The sequence below is a fragment of the Brachionichthys hirsutus genome, chromosome 2 (genome assembly GCF_040956055.1).
Source record: "Brachionichthys hirsutus isolate HB-005 chromosome 2, CSIRO-AGI_Bhir_v1, whole genome shotgun sequence".
NCBI lineage: Eukaryota > Metazoa > Chordata > Actinopteri > Lophiiformes > Brachionichthyidae > Brachionichthys > Brachionichthys hirsutus.
In genome coordinates, this window is record NC_090898.1 from 9,584,696 (window position 1) to 9,605,745 (window position 21,050).

At 43.8% G+C, this 21,050-nt stretch overlaps 2 protein-coding genes across 2 annotated transcripts; both read right to left on the reverse strand.

Annotated features, from left to right (window-relative positions):
* Positions 1-1,384: 1,384 nt before the first annotated feature.
* Positions 1,385-14,642, reverse strand: ahcyl1 (adenosylhomocysteinase-like 1). The gene is made up of 17 exons (XM_068743722.1): positions 14,451-14,642; positions 7,656-7,770; positions 7,246-7,389; positions 6,588-6,688; positions 6,398-6,500; positions 6,075-6,169; positions 5,878-5,984; positions 5,125-5,241; positions 4,936-4,999; positions 4,754-4,842; positions 4,552-4,622; positions 4,377-4,471; positions 3,837-3,935; positions 3,431-3,499; positions 3,269-3,347; positions 3,041-3,161; positions 1,385-2,451 (listed from the first exon to the last, which is right to left on the reverse strand). The coding sequence occupies exons 1-17, from the start codon at positions 14,640-14,642 to the stop codon at positions 2,445-2,447; spliced, it is 1,668 nt and encodes a 555-aa protein (XP_068599823.1). The 3' UTR covers positions 1,385-2,444.
* An 869-nt stretch (positions 14,643-15,511) lies between these two features.
* On the reverse strand, positions 15,512-21,039 carry nfyal (nuclear transcription factor Y, alpha, like). The gene is made up of 10 exons (XM_068747549.1): positions 21,006-21,039; positions 20,125-20,227; positions 19,857-19,934; positions 18,983-19,129; positions 18,595-18,726; positions 18,407-18,509; positions 18,136-18,287; positions 16,826-16,999; positions 16,557-16,667; positions 15,512-16,369 (listed from the first exon to the last, which is right to left on the reverse strand). The coding sequence occupies exons 2-10, from the start codon at positions 20,203-20,205 to the stop codon at positions 16,307-16,309; spliced, it is 1,041 nt and encodes a 346-aa protein (XP_068603650.1). The 5' UTR covers positions 20,206-20,227; positions 21,006-21,039; the 3' UTR covers positions 15,512-16,306.
* Positions 21,040-21,050: the final 11 nt, after the last annotated feature.

A 21,050-nucleotide genomic window follows, 5' to 3' on the forward strand; every position in this document is an offset into this window, starting at 1 on the left:
GCTTGTTTTCCCTGCGGGGGGTCTGATCTGTTGCTTCTCCACAAGTGGGATCTCTTCCCTTAGAGACACATCCCGGTTGGATGGCGCGTTCAACAACAGGCTCGACAGGTTAACGCATTCGCTGCTGGAGGAGGATGGCGCATAATCGAACCACTCCCTCTAATCAGAATGGGCTCACATGCAATGTGTGCGTGTGTGTGTGTGTGCGTATCATTGAAACATACAATATAATTGAACTGAACATCAGACAAATGGTCACAGTCAAATAGCACTGATCACACGTGACCTCTGTTATGACGTGTGCTTTTGTTATTCCCATGAGCGTTGCATGGGAATAACAAGTCATATGAAAAGGTGCACAGATATAATCCAAACACAAATAATAACCTATTAAATGGACAGTTTAACTCCTTAAATGCTGCTCAAAAGGTCATTTAAAAGCTTTAGGTTAGAGCTGGTCATTCCCAGTATAGTAGAGACTGTAGTATTGTAATAATAATAATAATAATAGATTTTATTTATAATGCACTTTATACTCGGTAGCCAAGTCTCAAAGTGCACACACAAAAAAACAAGATCATAAGAATAACATGATAAAATCAATAATAAAAGGGGCACCAAACAATAATAAGTACTGTACAAAAAAAGAAATCAGATAAAATCAAAATTGTATTGATGAAGTCAGCCTGAACCAACAGGTAGCGTTGAGTCAGTGATGTGGTTGCTGATGTGTCGCTGACAGAACCTTAGACTGCCACCTAGTGGACCTTTAGTGAACATTTGTAACAAGTTTGTGGATAATTAGCATTTTGGTGGCTTCAATAAAATGATACCACATTTGCGAAATACTTAGTCACAAGAGAAACTACACTTAAAAACTGAACAGTAAAATTGCAGTTTTACCACTGTTATTCATCAACATATATTCTCTCTGTACTTGTTTATTTATATACATTATTATTAAGGCCTTTGTAGGTTATCCTCGGATGACTTAAAGTAAAAAATATAAAAATCAGGAAAACATCCTTGAGAGGTTGCGAGTGTGCCTTACAAAAAACAAACACGGAGACAGGAGCTCCACCACTATAAATCTAGGAATCACTCCCAGATGTTCATCATGACAATGATGGTATTCTGTTGTAACCAGAACATTCCCAATCCCCTCCCAAGCCCTCCTTCAAGCTCGATGAATATTCTGGAGAGGGACTTTGGCCAGCCAGGCTGACCGAGGGAACACAATGTAGGGAAAACTGGGCAAGTTTTATCCCCAAATATCCCTGACTTAAACAGCCCTCGTTCTTTTATGGTTTGTTTTCATTTTGATATGAACACATTATTTTCAGTCACTTGTATCCATTTTAAGAATTTGCTTTATTGCTGATTTAATGCATTTTTTTTACAGACAATATACACACATGTATTTTCATCACGTGATTTATGAATTTAAGGTAATCCTGTGGGATCAAAATAAGACCGCAACAATCATATGGAAACATAAAGTCACACAAATATCTCAGTGATAATAATACCAGAAGCAGTGGAAGGAAGACAATAAATGTACGACTAATGGATGTGGTTACACAAAATAGGAATGCAATTACGGTCATGGCTGATGTTTATGTGCTGTAAATTATTTGAAAGGCACATTCATCCAATGGCCTTAAACATATTATCCAACCAAAACACTTCATAACCGAACACGCTGCTCATCAGTCATACAGAGCCAAGCTGGAATGTGAATGAGCTGATGGACACTTGCTATTGGACGAAAGAAGTAATAGTAATGTGGAAAATATTTTATGGGCTTCTGCTCAACATTTTCAATGGTTGCATGTGGCCAATCTTCAATTGTTGGCACAGCCCATCCGCTTGGTTTGCACTTATTGAGCAGAAATCACGGGTGTCGTCAAGTAATCATTTGAGTCAAAAATGTAAAAACCACTCATTTTGTTTCTACAATAAGCGCTATATATAATTACGCTATATCTAATTAGTGTGCTTGTAATGACCAGAACAGCTGGATGTTACCTTTAAATCATGCACTCAGATGATTAAACACATGCACAGCAAGCCAAAACACTTGTCGTCGTGGAATGCGCACTAAAATAAAACCTTAAATCTAATCCATTCTTACAGCCTTTATCTGGTACTATGTGTCGGGTTTTTAAATCAACAACTGTGGTCTAGAAACAGAAGCAACTAAATAAGTATATATATACATAAAAGCATGCAGGCAGGCTTCGCTCTTCAACACATGACAAGGTAAAATGTTAGTTGGTTATTGTATGTTTCCTACAAGTCAATGTAATACATGGAGTGTTTATCAATAAATTACATTCGGTAAAATGCAAAATGTCTCCATTTAATAGCATTTAGAAAATAAACTATCTCTTTCTATCCCAGGGTAGCTGTGTGTTGAGGATCACGTCAGTCAGACAGTCTCATTAATACCTGTGAATTAAAGAAAGCATTATTGGACATATGACTTCAATATAGCATACATATATATATATATATTTATATATCTGGTACATTACACAGCACTAATGGTTTGGAGGCCAGTCTGAGTAACAAGCTCATGTTTCATATGACCTAGCTGATACTGTCCTTGTTTCTGGACGGCCAATCACAAGAGCTAATCTAAAACACTGCAGGCTTGATTCTGTGACTGGACGCAGCGTCACCCGTCCAGATTTTAACAGCCACGTGTCTTGCTGCTCTGTTTAGTATAGTAGGTGTAATTTGTCGCATCTGGTCTGTGAATCAATTGAAATCACATTAATTTGACTCATTGAGCAGGACCTTTCAGAGAATCTGTCACTACGACACCTTTTCTTGCAGAACATATTTCTCTGAAAAACATTTTAATGTACTAAATAGCTACAATTTATGATATTTGATGATCAGACTGAAACTTTCTCCCTATTTGAAATGGGAGAGCATGCATGAGTTGCTCAGATTAGTTAGCAATTAGCAATTACAGCAACATGTAGTTGGAAAAGATATTCAAAGTTCTGGATAAGGCGAAGGAGAAACCCACCTGTAATAATTGGGCTTGAAGGGGCCATTCTTATTCAGACCCATGTACTTTGCCTGCTCATCAGAAAGCTCTGTCAAGTGGGCATCAAAGTTTGGGAGGTGCAAACTGGCCACATACTCATCTAGAGCAAAACCACAGAGAGTGATCTCGATTAGAAGGACGCTCATGGATGACAGTATTCTAATTCTGAAATCATAACGGCTGTAAAATGAGCTTCTTTGTACTTGCCCATCTTCTTGGGGAGGAGATACACATCCTGTTTGTAACGAGCCTCTGGAGCATTGAACAACTCGATCAGGGCCAGGGCCTGCACACCACAGAATGGGTGTTAGTGCTGGGTGAGAAGTACCCCCCCCCCGAAAAACAGAGGGTGGAGAGCTCCTCACTAACCTGAGTTGTAGCAGTGATGGACAACACAAATGTAGGCACTGTCGAACAGCTCAGATTTAGGAGTCGACCCTGAAACGAAAGAATCCACGGATGAAGTGCTTTGTAGACAATGCTTTGGTGTCTGTTTAGATTCTAAACAGAGGTCACCAAGTCAAGGTGAAGCAGTGGTGAACTCCAGAATACACTACTCACAGATCCGCCTCCAGTCCTGTAGAATATACACACTTAACCAGCATTAAAAGGGCCCACAAGGGATTCAATGATAAAGACTTTACCTCACTGTATATTAATATATTTTTATACCAAAATGCACTATGTAGACTGAGATTTGTGTGGGTTTAAGTGCAGTGTGATAAAACTTGTCCAATACTTGCAGTTAAGTATTAAGAGTGCAGGCAGATGTTACCTCTGCAAGCAGCACAACCCTCTTTCCATCAGGCCAGATGATGTGGTCCACCTGAGAGCGCACCCTTTCCCAGGTCAGCTCAGGGCTGCGTAGACTCGCCTGAGGACCAGCAATGAGGGTCAGTCCTAGAACTGCGTGACAATAAAAACTGGCAGGGGCAGAGAAAGACGTCTCTCTCATTGAGCAGGAGGCAGAGAGCGTTCATAAATTAGGCCTTGCAGTATGGTCTCACAGAACAGGAACAGAATGGAAAATTTACCTTTTTTTTTAGCTTGAAAAATGGGTGAAAAGAACACAAAATAATTAATAAGGAAGAAAGAATAGACTAAACACACAAGGAAGCTATGGCAAGAAGAATACAAAAACAGAAAGCGACGCTCAAAAGGAGAGGAATTACAAAAGTGAATGAACTGACTAAACTGAAAACCCAAATCGTGAGCGGGCATGCAGGCAAGCTCATTTTGGTGTTCACCTTCCTCTGTGTTCTCAAAGTTAGCATATTCAATACAAGGATCATACAATGAAATATGCACACATTACCACATCAATTTCAGTATTGGAGTGTCCCATATTGCAGACAATGCAGCCATTCTTCATTCGGTCAAGCTGCTCTCTGGTAACAACATTTTTGTTGCCTGAAGAAGAGGACAAAAGTGTAACATGCTCTCTTTTGTAATAATAGTTTTACAATAAAGGCTGCATGGGGGCTCAGTACCGGTACAAGTTATCACCACGTCCATCTGGCGGATGACCTCGCTCAGTTTTACCACTCGGAAGCCATCCATGCTGAAAGGGTACAGAGAGCAGGACAAACGTAAAGCTGTTAAAATAAATAAACACCGAGACAAAAGCACAGCATTGGGAGTGCATTTATTGATGAGGGGGCAGTGATGAGTCGTCATGGTTGGTGACCTCACCATGCCTGCAGGGCACAGATGGGATCAATCTCTGTGATGCACACAATCGCTCCGAGTGCCTTCAGAGCAGTGCAGCAGCCTTTCCCGACCTGCAAAGAGGGACGATGCAATAGTCTTAAACAGAACTCATGTAGCCGGGTCAGTAGCATCCCTGACTTGTGATCAATCAGAGAATGTGTCACCTCTCCATAGCCACACACAATGACTTGTTTGCCTCCAAACATTATGTCGGTTGTCCTCTTCAAGCTGCCAGAGGAAAAGCACAACGACAGTGTTTGTCTGCACTAATAAAGAAACGCTTCACACCATGAAATGCAAAGCTACACTAGCATGCATGCAAATACTGTGTGTCGTTTCGACATTCTCCTCACCCATCCAGGATAGATTCACGGCAGCAGTACAGGTTGTCAAATTTCTGCTTGGTGACCGAATCGTTTACATTCATGGCGGGTACACACAGCTTGCCAGCTTTAGATAACTGGTACAATCTAATCAGACACATGAGGGGGGGGGGGACATTTTCAGGCTGACACATGCACATTCCTACAGACGAACTGAGCTGCAGTGCTGGTTCAGAAGCATCAGGCTTATTGATCATATTAAAAGCTGTGTGATCTGTCATGCGTTCTAAAATAGGATCAGTCACATGACCTTTTCAATCTTCGGTGTGTATCAAGAATATTTTTTTCTAGACATTTTCTAGCTGATACTGACCCAGTTTACTATTCAGTCAGGGAGTGCATCACTAACATATCTAACGACATCAAGAGGCTTAAAGCTCAAACATCAGCTCTAAATAGAAGAAACATCAAATAGAAATTCTATTTTAGAAATGGCTGAATCTCAATGAAGAAAAACAACAAGTCCTACAGTGGGGTTTATTAGAGACCAACTCATTAGTGAGCTGCATCATTTAAAAATAAACTATTAGCCAGTAATGTTTTCCATTATTGGCTAAAAGAGAAATTATTTTATTCCATGTTTTTGCCCATTCGTGGTGATAGTTCTGACTTTGGCTGTGGTTAGTTTTATGTGTCCCAGATTGTTGCTAAAACAACAAAATAAATACGTTTCCTTTAAATATCACTTCTTTTAAAACACGCCCGACCCCCAGTCCTCGTCACCTGTGGACTCCAGTGACGCTTTCCTCCACTATGCCCCGGACCTTCTTAAAGACGCTGGGATACTTCTTGTACACCCAGTGGGTTAAGTCTCCGCCATCGTCTAAGATCTAAGAAACACACACTACAGCGTTAACGACTACACACACATCAGAGACCACACTGGTGTGAAATGCATCATGGGAATAACAGGCTGATACCATGTTGGCCTGCCAACCATCTGTGTTGACACAGCGATCGATGCACCACCAGAAGTCATCCTCTGACTCACCCTTCCATGCAAATACAGGCACCCCTGCAAAAACAAAACACACACACACTTAATGGTGAAGACGGCCAACGGCCAAATACGGAAGCAGCTGGTCCATTAAGAGGAACATTTCAAAGAGAAATCAATCTGTTCCTAGAAAATACATACAACAGCCCTTTTCATTTAGATTTCTGAAATGATTTGACAGAAAATATCCACAATGCAAGTGAAGATTTCACACTTGAACTTTTAGAGAGGGGAGGGGGGTCTGACCGGTTTCAGCCAGAGCAGCGGCCACCTCATTCTGAGTGGAGTAGATGTTACAGGCAGTCCAGCGACACTGAGCCCCCAGGGCCACCAGAGTCTCAATCAGGACCTGAATGGGAACGAAGGAAGAGACGGAGCAATGAGCAGCGGTTAGGAGGACAATAATCAGAATGATCTGCAGGATGACAGGACGTACTGCTGTCTGAGCAGTGATGTGAGTACAGCCAACTATCTTCGCCCCAGCCAGCGGCTTCTCCCCCTGGGCTCGCTTCCTCAGGGAGATCAGAGCAGACATGTCTGCGGAGCAGAAGACAGAGTTAACGCGAATTGTGTTTTGGGAGAGAGACTGCTCATATCCTGAAGGTGGACGTTCAGTGAAGGCTGTAAAATTGGACTGATTAAACGCCGGCCAGCAGCAACAGCTGCTGCTGCTGGCCGGCGTTTGAGCCTGAGGAAGAGTCGTCACATCTACAGCTCGCTTATATGGACAATATAAACAGCAAAAGAGCAAGAGGAAGTGATTTGTATACAGAGCTAAAAAAAAACAAAATGTGTCTAAGGGCAGAAATGCAACAAGGAAATGGAATAAAAATGTTGCTGATGTGACTGATGTAACCATAAAAACACCTGAGATAGGTGGAGAAGGACAAACAAACAAAAGAACACCATAAATAACGAGAAAGGCACTCAGAGAGCGCAGACCTCCGCCAAGCAGCTCAATAACTCATTACACATTAACTCTCTCCAAAAAGGTGATCCAAATATACTGAGCGGTATATTCTTTTTTTGTAATTAGAGATAAAAAAACAAGAATTTCTTTCTGAAAGACTCGAGTGGTGTTCGGTCTGGCATACCTTGTTCCGCAATTTCAATTTCACGGCGACCAAATTCGGCCTGCTTGATGTTCTTCACACAGAAGTCACTGCTGCCCGGGGTGTTGACCTGGGCTTTGTCTCGCGGGGACGTCTCATCATCCGAGCTGTCGGTGTAGGACGCAGCTGTCAAATGGAAATGCATTCGTATAAGAGCCAGTTCTGACATGCACTTTCCTGTGTGTGTGTGTGTGTGTGCGTCTAATATGTGTGCTTATTGCAAACAGGAGGGTACAATCTCCTAATAATTGATCATACAAGTTAAAATACAATTATTGTACTTAATTTGTGATTTCTTGTTATTATATATATAAGTGTGTGTGTGTGTGTGTGTGAGATCTAAGCAATAATAATTTTAAAACAGAACAGAGGACATCCATGTTGCAGTGTACCTGAGCTGTAGCTGTCTGTGGAGGACTGTGAGATGGACCGAGAGAGGGAGCGGCGGCCTGCCTTGGTCGGGTACTTGCTAAATTCTTGCTTGTCCTCTGTGTTGGCAAACTGGATCTAAAGGGAACCAGAACAAAGCCACGCACAACGTAAATAGACGAGACAAAGAAAATTCAGATGTTCCCGGTCCTTGTGGGTCGTTTTCAAATACGATTAGAAGTCAACGATCAAACAGGGTCCGTTTTTTAGCCAGCAAGCTTGTTTAGAATATCAATACATAAGACAAGAAGCGTAAGTCGATTAGAATAAACTAAATGAATGTGAGTCAAGAGGTTAGTTTTCGTTAAAAGGAATATTCTTGACGAGCAGTCATCTTGGCGGTGGGAGGGGGAAGTCTGTTTCAGATGGAGCTCAGAGCATCTGACACGAGTGTGTGGATGTCGATTCAGGTATATTCTCTTATTGTTCCATTGGTTGCACAAATAAAATCTCATAAATATAATAAAACGGTCCTTTCAGAGATAAATCCGTAAATAGCAGGTGGATCTGGCAGAAAGGAGCTGAAGTCTATATTTAGATGATCGCTCCTGCTCTGTGATTTATGCTTTGTTCAAACACACAGGCCTCCTGTTGTTACTTTGGTTCACCGAGTCGACCCAACCCTTCAAAGGGCCCGCGATCAAAGAGCTGGAAACACAAAAAAGGGGCTCAGCACGCAGGTAACTCCTATATTTGCTAGATTATCCCCTAATAGAAGATTAAAGTCACAGCTATTACAGTCACCGCTGATTCAATCATTCGTAAACACGTCATTCAGCTACTAAATAAAAACCAGTGCCTGGTGTGAATATTACTCTATTTAGGGACTTGGGATCTGACACAGCCTCAATGTGTCATGTTAACACTCTGAAACTGAAAGTTAGAGTTAGACTCTACCAGCAGAAGTCAGCACTCACAACTTTAGAAACAGAAAACGCAGACAGCACAGGAGCCCAGGGCGAGTAAACCGAGTCACCCAAAACAGTAAATGGGTCGATGATTCACTCAGCTTTGAATGATCACTGCAAAAAAGAAATGCACGGCCCTTCATGAATGTTATACATTTTAATAATATTAATATTGTCAACTAAAATAACTATTCTACACTGAATGCTTGGGAAGCAGCAGGTCGTAGTGTGGACTGGTAGATAGAGGTGCCGGTTCACCCAAACCTAACCTTAACCCATAACACAGAAGCCAACCCCACAAAAATGTGTGTGTGTGTGTGTTACAAACTTTGACCACACACAGACAGACAATCATTGACACACACACACACACGGACAATTTATTGTAAGCAATTCACCTAATTTGCATGTTTTTTGGTGCTGGGGGGGGGAAGCCGGAGAACCCGGAGAGAACCCACGCAGACTCGGGGAGAACATGCAAACTCCTCACAGAAAGGCCGCAAGTCGGAGTCGAACCTGTGAGGCAACAGCGCTACCCGCTGTGCCACCGTGCTGCCCGATAATAATGGTATTATAATAATAATATTGTCTTGTATAAGAGAAACATTTAAACCAATGCATTTGCAGCAAACCCTCCACCTGCCGTCTAGGATTACTGGGAAATGTCTTGGTTCAAGTCCAATCTGTAGATCTGATGTTGTGTCTCCTGTCCGTCTCACAAGTGGACGCTATCACAACAGTGTGTATAATGCCGTGCTATCACGAGGGCTCGTTCTTCAACATGCCCTCTCACACACATTTATCTCGGATTAATTCTTCTGCGTCGTTTCCTTTGTGTGACTCGCGGCTTCCTTTTCATTGATTTTCAAATTGTCATATGAATGTTGCTGCGTCGTTCAATGTTAATGAAGCCAACAAGTCGGCCATTTTTTTGCTTAGATTAATAACCCCAGATCATTTGAAGAGACAATGGTTTTATTTACCGGTAGTGGAATGAAGGCATCGCTGCAAATGTAGGTTTTCTTGTTCTCGTGCATTGCGTCAGTGATAAATCCTCTCAAGTGTCCTTATTTCATCCCACAGAATTCTTATTTTAGATGACCGTGGAATGTGTTTGGACGACAAACAAATGTGCAAGACAGCAGAGTTGACACAACACCAATAGGATAAATCTGGGAACACAAAAAGCCCCAGACTGACAACAGTGTAATGCGTAACAAAAACAGGCATCAAACTGCAACAGGCCGAACAGGTAAAGCTGTTACGACACGAACAGTAATTACACGACATCAAGACGATACTAAATGTAACATTGAACGCAACGCTAAAATGAGATTTTTGGAGCGTGAGCTTGTAGACGGATGAAACTGACATTAACTGGTCGTCACGAGAAAAAATAAATAATAATAGTGCAAGCTAAAGATGACTGAAGTGGCTTCCTGCGGATAAACCAAGAGCATGAATAATCCACCTGCAGGAAAATACTTACCTCTGCAATATGTATTTCTTCTAACCCTTTTTACCCTTATAACCCTAACCTCTAGAACTAATCTAACTGTGACATAAATAGCAAAAAAGATTCACGTTTATATCTTATAATCGTCTTTTCCCTGCGTCGCGACAACTTGGCTTCCACAAGCCACTCTGTCAGGGTAAAGAAACTCAAGAAGCTTGCAAGACACTGAAAAAGAAGGAGAGCTCTGCATTTCTCTCTTTTCACAAATAAGACAGTGCTCCGTCTGGCACACTTGCAAAAATACTCGTTTAATGTTTGCCTTGCATCAGTTTGGACTCCTGGGAATTCGGAAAAGGTTTTGTACTGCATTGTGTGTTGCGAAATCTGTCTCTTCCTCAGTTTCATTTTAGTATTTAATTGACCAATTATTGCGTCTATCGTGCCTTCAGCATTCGGGGGAAACAAAAGGTCAATCTAATTAATCAGGGTCCCTTACGCTCCATCTCTGCTCCTCTGCTGCAGTGAACTATCCTCGGGGTGAGTACCCTTAACCTTTTTAAGAACGGGCTGTACTAAAGCCTGCGATTCAGCGGAAACATCAGGAAACATCTGTGTGGGCTGCGTTGTTGCATAACACAAATAATCGTTCAGCATCGTGACGAGCAGAAAGTAACTCCAGCAACATCTGTGAATGGGATCTGCAGCATCATCAAAGAGCAGGACGAGTTCCAGGTGATGAATTAGTAACAACTCACCCGCTCTCTCCCGTGCCCGTGCCTGTGTGTCATGGCTGCCCGTCGCTGCCTAGTCTCTGCCGGTTCCCAGTCCACATCCCTGTCCCTGTGTCCTCTGTGTGATGGTACTATGTGTCCCTGATGCTATTATCCCAGAACACTCCCAGACAGAGCATGGGGGGGAGGTTCCCACCTATTATCAGATTTCTAATAGCCAACCTGGAGAGGGAGAGAGAGACGGAGAGAGAACGGGGGAGGTCATCTCTCTCTCTCTCTCTCTCTCTCTAGTCAGAAGGTTTTACTTTATCATTATGTTTTAATGTCAAGAGAGCCAAATGTAGGAGCAAGTAGAGTCAGATATTTGTGCGCACACACACACACACACACACACACACATATTTACTGCAGCTTTTACTTTCAGGCTGTTTTTTTTGGACTGATCGACGGGAGGAATTAACCCGTTTCCATTAGACCTCTGCTGCATCAATAGACAGTTCATCCAATCCTATCCTACAGCTAAAAATACGTGTTGTTTCCTCGATAGCAGGCCCAGTCACAGACTTCCAGTGTGGCTGTGTGACTGTCAGCCGGCACTACAACATTAGACAACATTAACTACTTAAAACGGATGCCACATTTAACTAAAGGCGTCCTTGTATCTGACTTGTATGACAGAGGCTTCAAGTACCTGGGGTAAAGCATAAACAGCAAATCCATGCTCAAGGTGAAGAAGATCCGTCTTCATCTGAAGCAGTAATTTGCACATATAAGAGCATAAATCAATCTGCTGTGAGTGTGTATTGTAAGATAATCCTGTTTCCTGAATTAAAATGTCCAAATACATAATCATGTAGTTCTTAAAACGGTAGCACAAGAAAGCTAATATTAAATGTGGTGATTAATAATACTGTAGTTATAGTCGAGTGAACCTCAAGTCAAAAGGCGCAGCTGGGATCAGTGTGAACTATGCAGCAAATTGTGTTACAATAATCACACCAAGAAACTGGTGTCAGTGTTGTGTATTAAACTGCATTTAGATAGCGACAGAGTCTTTAGAAATTAACTTCTTATGAATTACATTTTTTCTCTTTCACCCACCAAAGACAAACTTATTTGCATTAAATCCTCATGAAGAAGGGGGCTTCATGTTCACTCCATTTTGCCACTGGGGGGGGGGGGGATATGACATTATGAAACTCTGATACAATGTTGGAAAACCAATAAGATGAGTTAATAAAAATGAAGCTTTTGAGAGGAGTCCGCAGGGATGAGATATAAATGATGGGATACATGAACAAATTCACAGATCGAGTCCAAATCCTAAGCGGGCGTGTTGTGTAACAGCTGAGACAGGAGTCAGAGCTGCGGCGTGCTTTGACTCACCCACCTACGGACTCGCACACATCAACACATTCACACCCTCTATAATAACCTGCGCAAAAGAGGGTACAGCTTCAGTTATGTTTGTTTGTGGACAGTTGAGGGTCAGACAATGAGGCATAAAAGATCTGGTAGCAGATCCAGAATATTTGTCTATTTTTCCTCAACGATGTTCATTGATCACATTTTTCCGAGTTATGCATTATTATTTTCAATAAATTATTCGATCATCTGTTTCTGGTAACGTTCCCAACATTTCCTGAATATTTCTTGAAGATCCGTCCAGAACTTTTTGAGTTATCCTGCTATATTAAAAAAAAAAAAACTTCTTTATCATGTGGACTGTCCAGATCCAGACTAAATCAGTATTTGCTGAATCAGACTACGCGTGGGCGTTAATCATGAATGGGTTGGATGGGCATCCCTCCTCATTAGGTCTAACCTTGCTATAGTTTGCAGCACTCGTTCAGTCTTACATGAAAACAGGTGGTCCGGTTGGACATTGGGGGGGGGGGGGGGGGGGGGGGGCTCTCACATTTATTCATAACATGCTGCTTTGTTTTCACGGGCAGAGAGAACATTCCTTTCATCCAATATGTTTTCATTCAAACTCCCTGAGGGATCATTGTCCACACATTATTGCCTCAACAGACAGGGGGTCTGAAAGAACCCCATGAGCCCCGCTGCTGGGAAGATTATTTGTATTGTGATAAGTTTTGTTTTTTCCACCTCTTGTAGACGTTCTTATACTCTACAGAGGAAGCTAACGGCTTGTAGCTGTTCATAGTAGAACTGCTCTTTTTACATTACAAAATATTAGACAGGTGCAAAAGTCCCTTTGGCGATGGCAATGTTTTATTTTGTAGCTTTTGTTTTAGACAGATGGGGCCCGGTGGCGCAGTGGTAAGCGCTGTTGCCTCACAGCAAGATGGTTGCAGGCTCAAATCTGACTTGTGGAGTTTGCGTGTTCTCCCCGTGTCTGCGTGGGTTCTCTCCGGGTTCTCCGGCTTCCTGCCCCCACCAAAAACATGCATCTTAGGTGGATTGGTGATGCTAAATTGCCCGTAGGTGTGAGTGTGTGTGGCTGATTGTCTGTCTCTGTGTTGCCCTGCAATGAACTGGCGGCTTGTCCAGGGTGTACCCCGCCTCTCGCCCATTGACTCCAGCTTGGCCCGCGACCCGATAACGGACGAAGCGGTTGGAAAATGAATGAATGAATGTTTTAGACAGACAGACTCGCCGTTTCCTGAACGTTTATAAGGAGTTGGCAAAGAATTCATTCACACTTTCGTGGAGTGTGTTCTGATGAACGGAATTCCCTCATCCCTGTCAAAGGGAGCGTTCCACCGTGAGGATCTCTAAAGCTGTAAAACATAAAGAGGCTTCTTTTCAGAACCTAACCATGCACGATGGTTCTGAAAAACAGCCACGAAATTCAAGACTTTTTCCTCAGCGGCACACAATGTACCCACAGACTCACGCTCTGAAGACTCATATCACAGTAAGTTCATTATATACAGATTACTTTTTCCGTGTATCAAATGTTCAATTTTAAAAGAATGAAAAGCTCCGTGACTGCAGCGCTACTGGACAGAGCTTCTTTGTAGAGCTCAGGTATGTTTAGAGTTTAGAGTATGCACTTCTTCAGAACTCATGAATCAGAGCCCTGAAGAGCTCCAACGTGGCTTGTTGTCGTTTCCTGCCTCCAGGATGCTGCTGCTGGCAGGTTGTATAGACGTTGTGATTAAAAAAAAACAAATAAACAGGAAGGCTCCAGATTTATTATTATTATTATTATTAAAATGTCTTCTTAAAAGCTCCAAATGAAGTTAATAATGATTAATCTTTCCACCTGAACAGCAGGAAAGGCCACAGATCAATCAGATAAAGCGTTTTGTTTGTTGCGTAACTTTCGTGTCCTTTCCTTGCGCGTGACCGCGTGACTGTCCACGGAGGGAGTGGGACAACAAGTGGAGCTGCAGCGTCCCTTCCATCAGCGCGTCCCCTCCATCAGCGCGTCCCCTCCATCAGCGCGTCCCTTCCATCAGCGCGTCCCCTCCCTCAGCGCGTCCCCTCCCTCAGCGCGTCCCCTGACCTCTGCGGCTGTCGGGATGCAGATGTGGATCGATCACACCACGACGCATCATCACCTCGCCTGTGCTCTCTGCGCAGCAGCATCGCTGCAGTGTGACGCGCACGTCCCTGCGCGCGCGCGCGCGCACACACACACACACACACACACACACACACACACACACACACACACACAGTGCGTCTTACCTTCTTGACGGATTTCAGCGTGGGCACCGCGGTGAACGCCGCCGAGGGCATTTCCCCGACATTCATGTTCACGTCGCTGGTGTTTTTGCTGACGGTCATTGCGGAATATTTCTCCGCGACGTTCTCGGTTTCTTTGACGTATTTCGTGGCTTGTTTGACCTCCGTCTTGCTGTCCACGTCCGAGTCGGTCATATCGACCAGGTGATTGATAGTGATATCAATCAATAAATACAAAGACTCCGGTTCAGACTAACGACGCGTCGCCGCCTCTGCGTGGTTCTCATGAGCCGGAGGTCGCTGCAGGACTTCCTCGCGTTTCCGCCGCTTCCAGGCGGATTGGGTCGCGTCCTCGCCTCCACTTCGTGAAGAAGCGGCTTCCTCTCTGGGTCCGCTGTCATCGACAGAGCCGCAACATTCCCGAGAGGAGGGGGGGGCGGGGGGGGGGGGGGCGGTGAGGCTGAGGCTGACAGACACCTGAGCAGAGTGGGCGGGGCTAATCCAGACTGCGCCGGTGCAAATAAAATGTTACCAGTGAATAATAACAGGACTTTACTTGGGACACTATTTTTATTTATTGTGTATTCGTGTCGTTTGTGTTTTACAATTCTGCGCATCTGAGGGCCGTTCAGTTTAACACGCTTTCGACAAATACTGATCCCGCCTCCTTTGCCATGATTGGCTAAGCGTGGTTATAAACTAAGGTTCTTATTGGTAGATTCCTTGGGACTCAGCAGCGACTGCAGAGTCAGACAGATAACATGTTACTGTTTGCCTCTATTGTTTTAAATCCCTCAAAAACAATTTAAAGGAGAGTTATGTATCTAATCTCAATGCATTTACCAGTTTCCTCACTGATTTGGTTACACAAGGCCGTAAATATGATATTGACGATTATACTTACCTCTTCCAAGACTCTTGATGTACAGTACTTTCAATATTTTTGTCCTTTTAATTTACACCACTTAATGCTTCTACAACATATACGGCTTATTGATTTTACTACACAATAGCATATAGTCCTCACTATGTTGAAGTTTCAATAAATTGAATCAATATAGTAGACCAGAAACATTTAATGAATTCAATATCCAACCTTTATATATATATATATATATTAAAAAAAGACTGCCAAACTGCATCTGATGGGTAGAAAGTCATTTCCTAACTTGAAAGAGAATGAAATCCTCTATCCTGGATAGATTCAAAGTCACTACATGAATAGAAAATGATATTACGTTAACCACAAAGTGGTTAACGTAAAATGCAACTATAGAACTGGGCACGTTAATAAGTACATCCAATACACACTGGGGGCAAAAAAAGAATGTCTGTACAATAGCTTCATACTCATTTCACATTTCAGTTTTTGCTCAGAAGACAAAAGGTCGAGCATGTGATGCTAGTTTTTCCCCACATTTTTTCAAAACCCCTACATGGGTTGGAAATACAAAATCTAACAATACAGGGAATTTCATAAAACATATTGGACACAAGACGAATGCAAAGCTCAATTAGCCTTTAAAAAATCTGCACCATTTACAAAAAAACAAAACAAACAAAGCAACAATTATTTACAAATGACAAGAACTGGCGCAGGATGGCTTCACTTTAACACACAAATCCTTATGACAGAAAAGCTGGTCCCTCGGGGGACACGGAGCAGAGCAGTCCACACGGCTTGTTTCTCTGGAAGATCATTGTAGGAGCTCGGAGATAACAGAAGGAAACCGGTAGCAGGGCGATGGCGAAGGGGAAGAACAGAATGAGAGGAGAACATGTGGCAGATGGATTCGCTGGGATGAAGAGTCTCGGACATGGAGTCCACAGGGGGGGATGCGATGATGTCGGCAGCGGTGCTATGAGACTCGAATCATCTTAGCCACCGTCTCATCTGCTGCCTGGGCTGCATCTTGCTGTTGCTGCAATGGTGGAGGAGAAGGGCTCATCATCATCATCATCATCATCTCAATGAATGATGAGGAGTTTCATTCTCATTCCTAACACAGCTAAATGAGCTCAGGCAGGGTGTTATGCTGAGTTGACCGTTTTACCTGACAGTAATTGACAGAAGTGAGAAATGATGTTTCTCGCTACACAATTTCTCACCTGCGCCAGCGCTAAAGCCATTTCCTCCTTGTCCTTAGGTGAAAAGAACCGTCCTCCATCTCCTCGCTTACGCTGCATAGCGTGACGGTGACGAGACTCGTGCAGGTATTTCTGCCAAGGCGACAGGAAATGTGTGAATAAATTGCAGCAGTAGTAGCCGAAAGATAAATTCACCCATTTTAATAACACTATTAAATGACTCTTTGTAACGTGAATGCTTTTTTTAAATGTTTTCTACGGACAGACCATGAACGGACCGCTGGGCCTACCCTCCTCTCTTTGGGGATCTTGCCCTCAGCCTCCAGCTTGGCCCGAGCCTGTCGTCGCTTCAGGATGCGGTGGTACTGTTTAGCGTTAACATAAAGCGGCTCCTCCTCCAGCATCTCCGCCCCGGGCAGGGGAATACGCTGCATGGTCGGAACTGCACCGCTTCCTGGCACCATCTGACACACGGGGGCAGATAACAAGGTCACAGTAGTTCGAACCTCAAACCAGGAAACTCAAACATGTATCAGTATACTCTGAGAAACAAGCAAATAGTCATGATCACATCAATCCCTACGATGCGATTAAAAAATACTGAGTTTTAGATCACACCGCAGATTTCACATTTAAAACTTGTCTTTCTACCCCCTCGAGAATATTTGATCCCTTTTCCAAAAATCCCAAATCCTCTTCAGGGACACTTCCAAGAAACTTTGGAGGTGGGGTTTGCAGAACATTTCTGATTGGTCGGGCTTTCAAAGGCTTCTACTTCTGTGACCATTGGTTTAAAGTCTGCAGCAACAAATTGTGGCGTTGCAGGAAGAAAAAAAAGCATGACCAAAGGACCGGCACCAACGTCCAGCCCACCTTCAGAGAGAAATGACATCGGAAGTTGCTTTTTTTCATACAGCAGAAGACACATTTATTGAACCTCCGAATAGAACCGCTGGGCTGGAGGACATTTTTAATTCTCTGAGAAGCAGTTCCTGAGACTAAAGGTTCTGGGTTCTTAGGGTGTTGATGAGGCTTCAGTCTGCCCTGCACACCACCACAGATCACAACAGTCTGATGGTTCTCTTCATCCTCAATGCCGATAAAGATGATCTTCAGTGAGGATTGATTAATCTAGCTTCCGACTGCACCCGATCAATCAATCAATAGCACTGCTTTGGAATGTGCATGCTAAGATCATTCATTCAAATTGATGCATGATAAAAAATTACTTTTGCAGTTAAATGTGGCTAAATCGTTCATCACAATAAGATTTCGATAGAATTATACATAGAAATGGGTCGTGCATCACAAACTGAAATAATGTTACAATGCAAGTCGTGATCATCGATGGCTGAAGTTATAAAGAATCCTTGAAGGTTGCCTCTGAACCCAAACAGAAGTCCAGTTGCTTGAGATTCGACCTTCAAGGATTACCATGACCTGATAAATGAGAATCCGCATCAACTGAAAATGAGATTAAGTATATTTGGAGCTCTTAAAAGCTCCATTACACCACGGGCCCATGTGTGAGACTAATACAACTAATAATTAATGGAAAATAAGGTATTAAGCCATTGTGTACCTCTGCACAGGGTCTTACCATGACCATTCCACCTGCATTGACCATGTTACCAGAGACGGGCAGGGTGACGGTCACAGTGCCTTGGCCGCTGTTCGTAGTGTTGGTATTTGTACCCCCAGCCTGTACAATCTGGGCTCCTGCCAAGCTGGACGCCGGAATCGTGATCATTCCTGCAAGCAGAATATCAGCACAGCTCTTACCCAAAAAAACAAACTCGGTGGCGCTCCCCTCTATGAAGTCTAAAAAGCAAAACTGCAAAACGCCCGAGGTCAGAGGAAATGGAGTTTACCCTGCTGCAGGACGGTTCCATCCGCATTCACAGGCTGGTAGACAATGGTCTGCCCGTCGGCAGTCTGTGCCACCTGTTGGCCCTGAACGCTGATCTGCTGCCCCTGCGGTGTAGGAAACGCTCAGCAATCACGTGAATAATCATAGAATTAGACGGGGTTTCCCACTCAGCCGAACAGAATTGCACACCTGATTCTGTCCAGCAGTGATAGCCGTCTGGGGCTGCTGGATAATGATCTGCTGGGGCTGACCCTGCTGGCCCTGGAGCTGCAGCGTCTGACCCCCCTGCAGCTGGATCTGACCTGGTTGGACCAGCTGGATCTGCGCATGGACATCGCACACAGATTGGTCCTCAGCTCATTTAAATGTACAAAATATACGCTCAGGAAAGACTGCATTAACATTAACACACGAAAAAAGGAATAAGTTATCAGCAACAACAGGAAGTGTGAACATGGGCTGCTCATAAATTACACCAAACAACTACCAATATTCCACAGAATACTATGTACATACCTGTGTACTATGCAGAGACTGAGTACATATCTTAATCAAGCTAGTGAGCTTCATCCCTCACCTGCTGTAGTCCCTGGGCTCCAGATACAGGGACTTGCATTATGGTTTGACTCTGACCCCCCGGCATGGCCTGAACCATGATGGGTTGGCCCGACGAAGTGATGAGCTGCCCGCCGCTCACCTGGACCATCAGAGGCTGTCCCTGGACCTACAGAGAGATACAGAGAGCCGTTACAATAGCGCCGCCAGAGATCCGTCCACCTCGCTGAGGGCTGGTTCAGAGAGACATCCAAACCCTTCTGTTCTATACGCGGTAAGAACAAGAGAGACTCGCTTTAAGGCACGATACTAGAAGTGCTGCTGCCATCACAGGCATTTGCATTCACATGTGCAACTTGACAAGCACTGATGGTCCAACCTGCATCCATTAATGAGTGAGTGACTGCAATGGAAGAACGTTTGTGGCCACTGGAGAGGAAAAAAAATGAATCAAGATGGAAGGAAATCAGTGACATTTTGCAATGAGATGGGACTAATGTTGCCAGACACAAGTGATGGATCCATGCTGTTCGATGCTGGCTCTTCTGTGAACTGCGACACACACGTGTATGACTCACGTTTCAAAAATGTTCATTCGCATCCGTAAGAACGACTTCCAATTGAGAAATGTACTTTTTAAAGCAAGGGAAGAGAGAAAATAGAAGTCTTTTTTAAGGGTCTCTCTTTTTTTTTTTAGCATAAGCAGAACCCCAAGGTCTACACACACAGCACGCTTGTGCTGAGGAACATGCGGTTCTGGCGGACATGCTTGGGGGGGGGGGGGGTGAAGCAAACAGAACAGACATGGGTCACTAAGAACAACCCTGATCGAGGCATGCAAACTGGAATGCTGTAACATCGCCACGACACCGACAGGCTGGCCGTGACACCACTACCTGGAGCGTCTGCACCTGCTGGCCTGAGGCCGTCACCACCGGCGCATCTGTTTGCAGCTGCACAGCCGTCACTGTGCCCTGTGTCTGCAGGACAATACAGTAAGTAGGACAGTACAGTCTCAGACAGGTTACTAGCAGGAGTAAAGCCTGGATCTGGAATCCCCTGGAGCCCTTTTAATTGAGGTGAGGGTTTTTTATTATTGATCGCACACTAACATTTGATTTAGCGGATTGTTTTATTTTTTTTTATTGGAGATTCTGAGCTCACCTGCGGTTGAATCTGTCCATTTGCAGCCTGGACAACTATCTGCTCCCCGGTAGTCGTGGTGGCAGTGGCGTACTGCTCCATGGCTTCGTCTCCTCGCGGTCCTCTATTCATACAGAAAAGGCGCAAACATAATAAGACAACTTTAAGTGTATAGTTGTTTTTGTTTTTGTCATTGAAAATGAGTCCGGAAACCTTTGTGAACACACACACACACACAAAAAAGCGAAGTCGCTGACCTTTTCCAGTCGCTATTTCATATTTTATTTCAACTCATCGCATTCTGCTGCTGAAGGGACACCGTAGCGACCCGTTCAACGTCGCCCAAAAATGTTTTAACCCGAAAGTCTGTGACGTAAATCAGCGGCGACTTTGCTTTAACGGTCTTTTTGCCACCAAGTTGTTGTTGTGGGCTGCGCTAATACAGCTAGCGCCCGAAAGAGCTAGCTAACCTGCGCCATAGAAAAACCCTTTTAAACACACAAAGGCCGCCCCACGGGGATGCTGGCTAGCAAACACGTCGCCAGTGCGGCTTGGTGTTCATAGCGTTTGATAATAATGTGCCGAGTTACGTTCGCTGGCCGACATGCTGATATTAAACCACTCCTTTGTTCGAGGTTCGATTTTTTTTTCTTTAGCTAACTAGCTAATGTTAGCTTGTCGACCACCTTGGATCACATTTCCTCACATGAAGCCGGTCAAGATTTTTTAACGAGAAGTTATTTGCAGCACAATAGACCGCGTCGCACGGCTCCCAAATCAAGATGCCGTTCGTGTTTTTTTTTTTTTTTTTTTGCATTTAACTGTGTTGGTAATTTGGTTGGTCCATAGCAAACCAATCCGTGCTGACAACTACCAAATGCCTTCAATCGGGTCTCCCTTACCGTATCTCTTCTGTCCGTTTTCCCTCTGATTGGCTCTAGAACAGC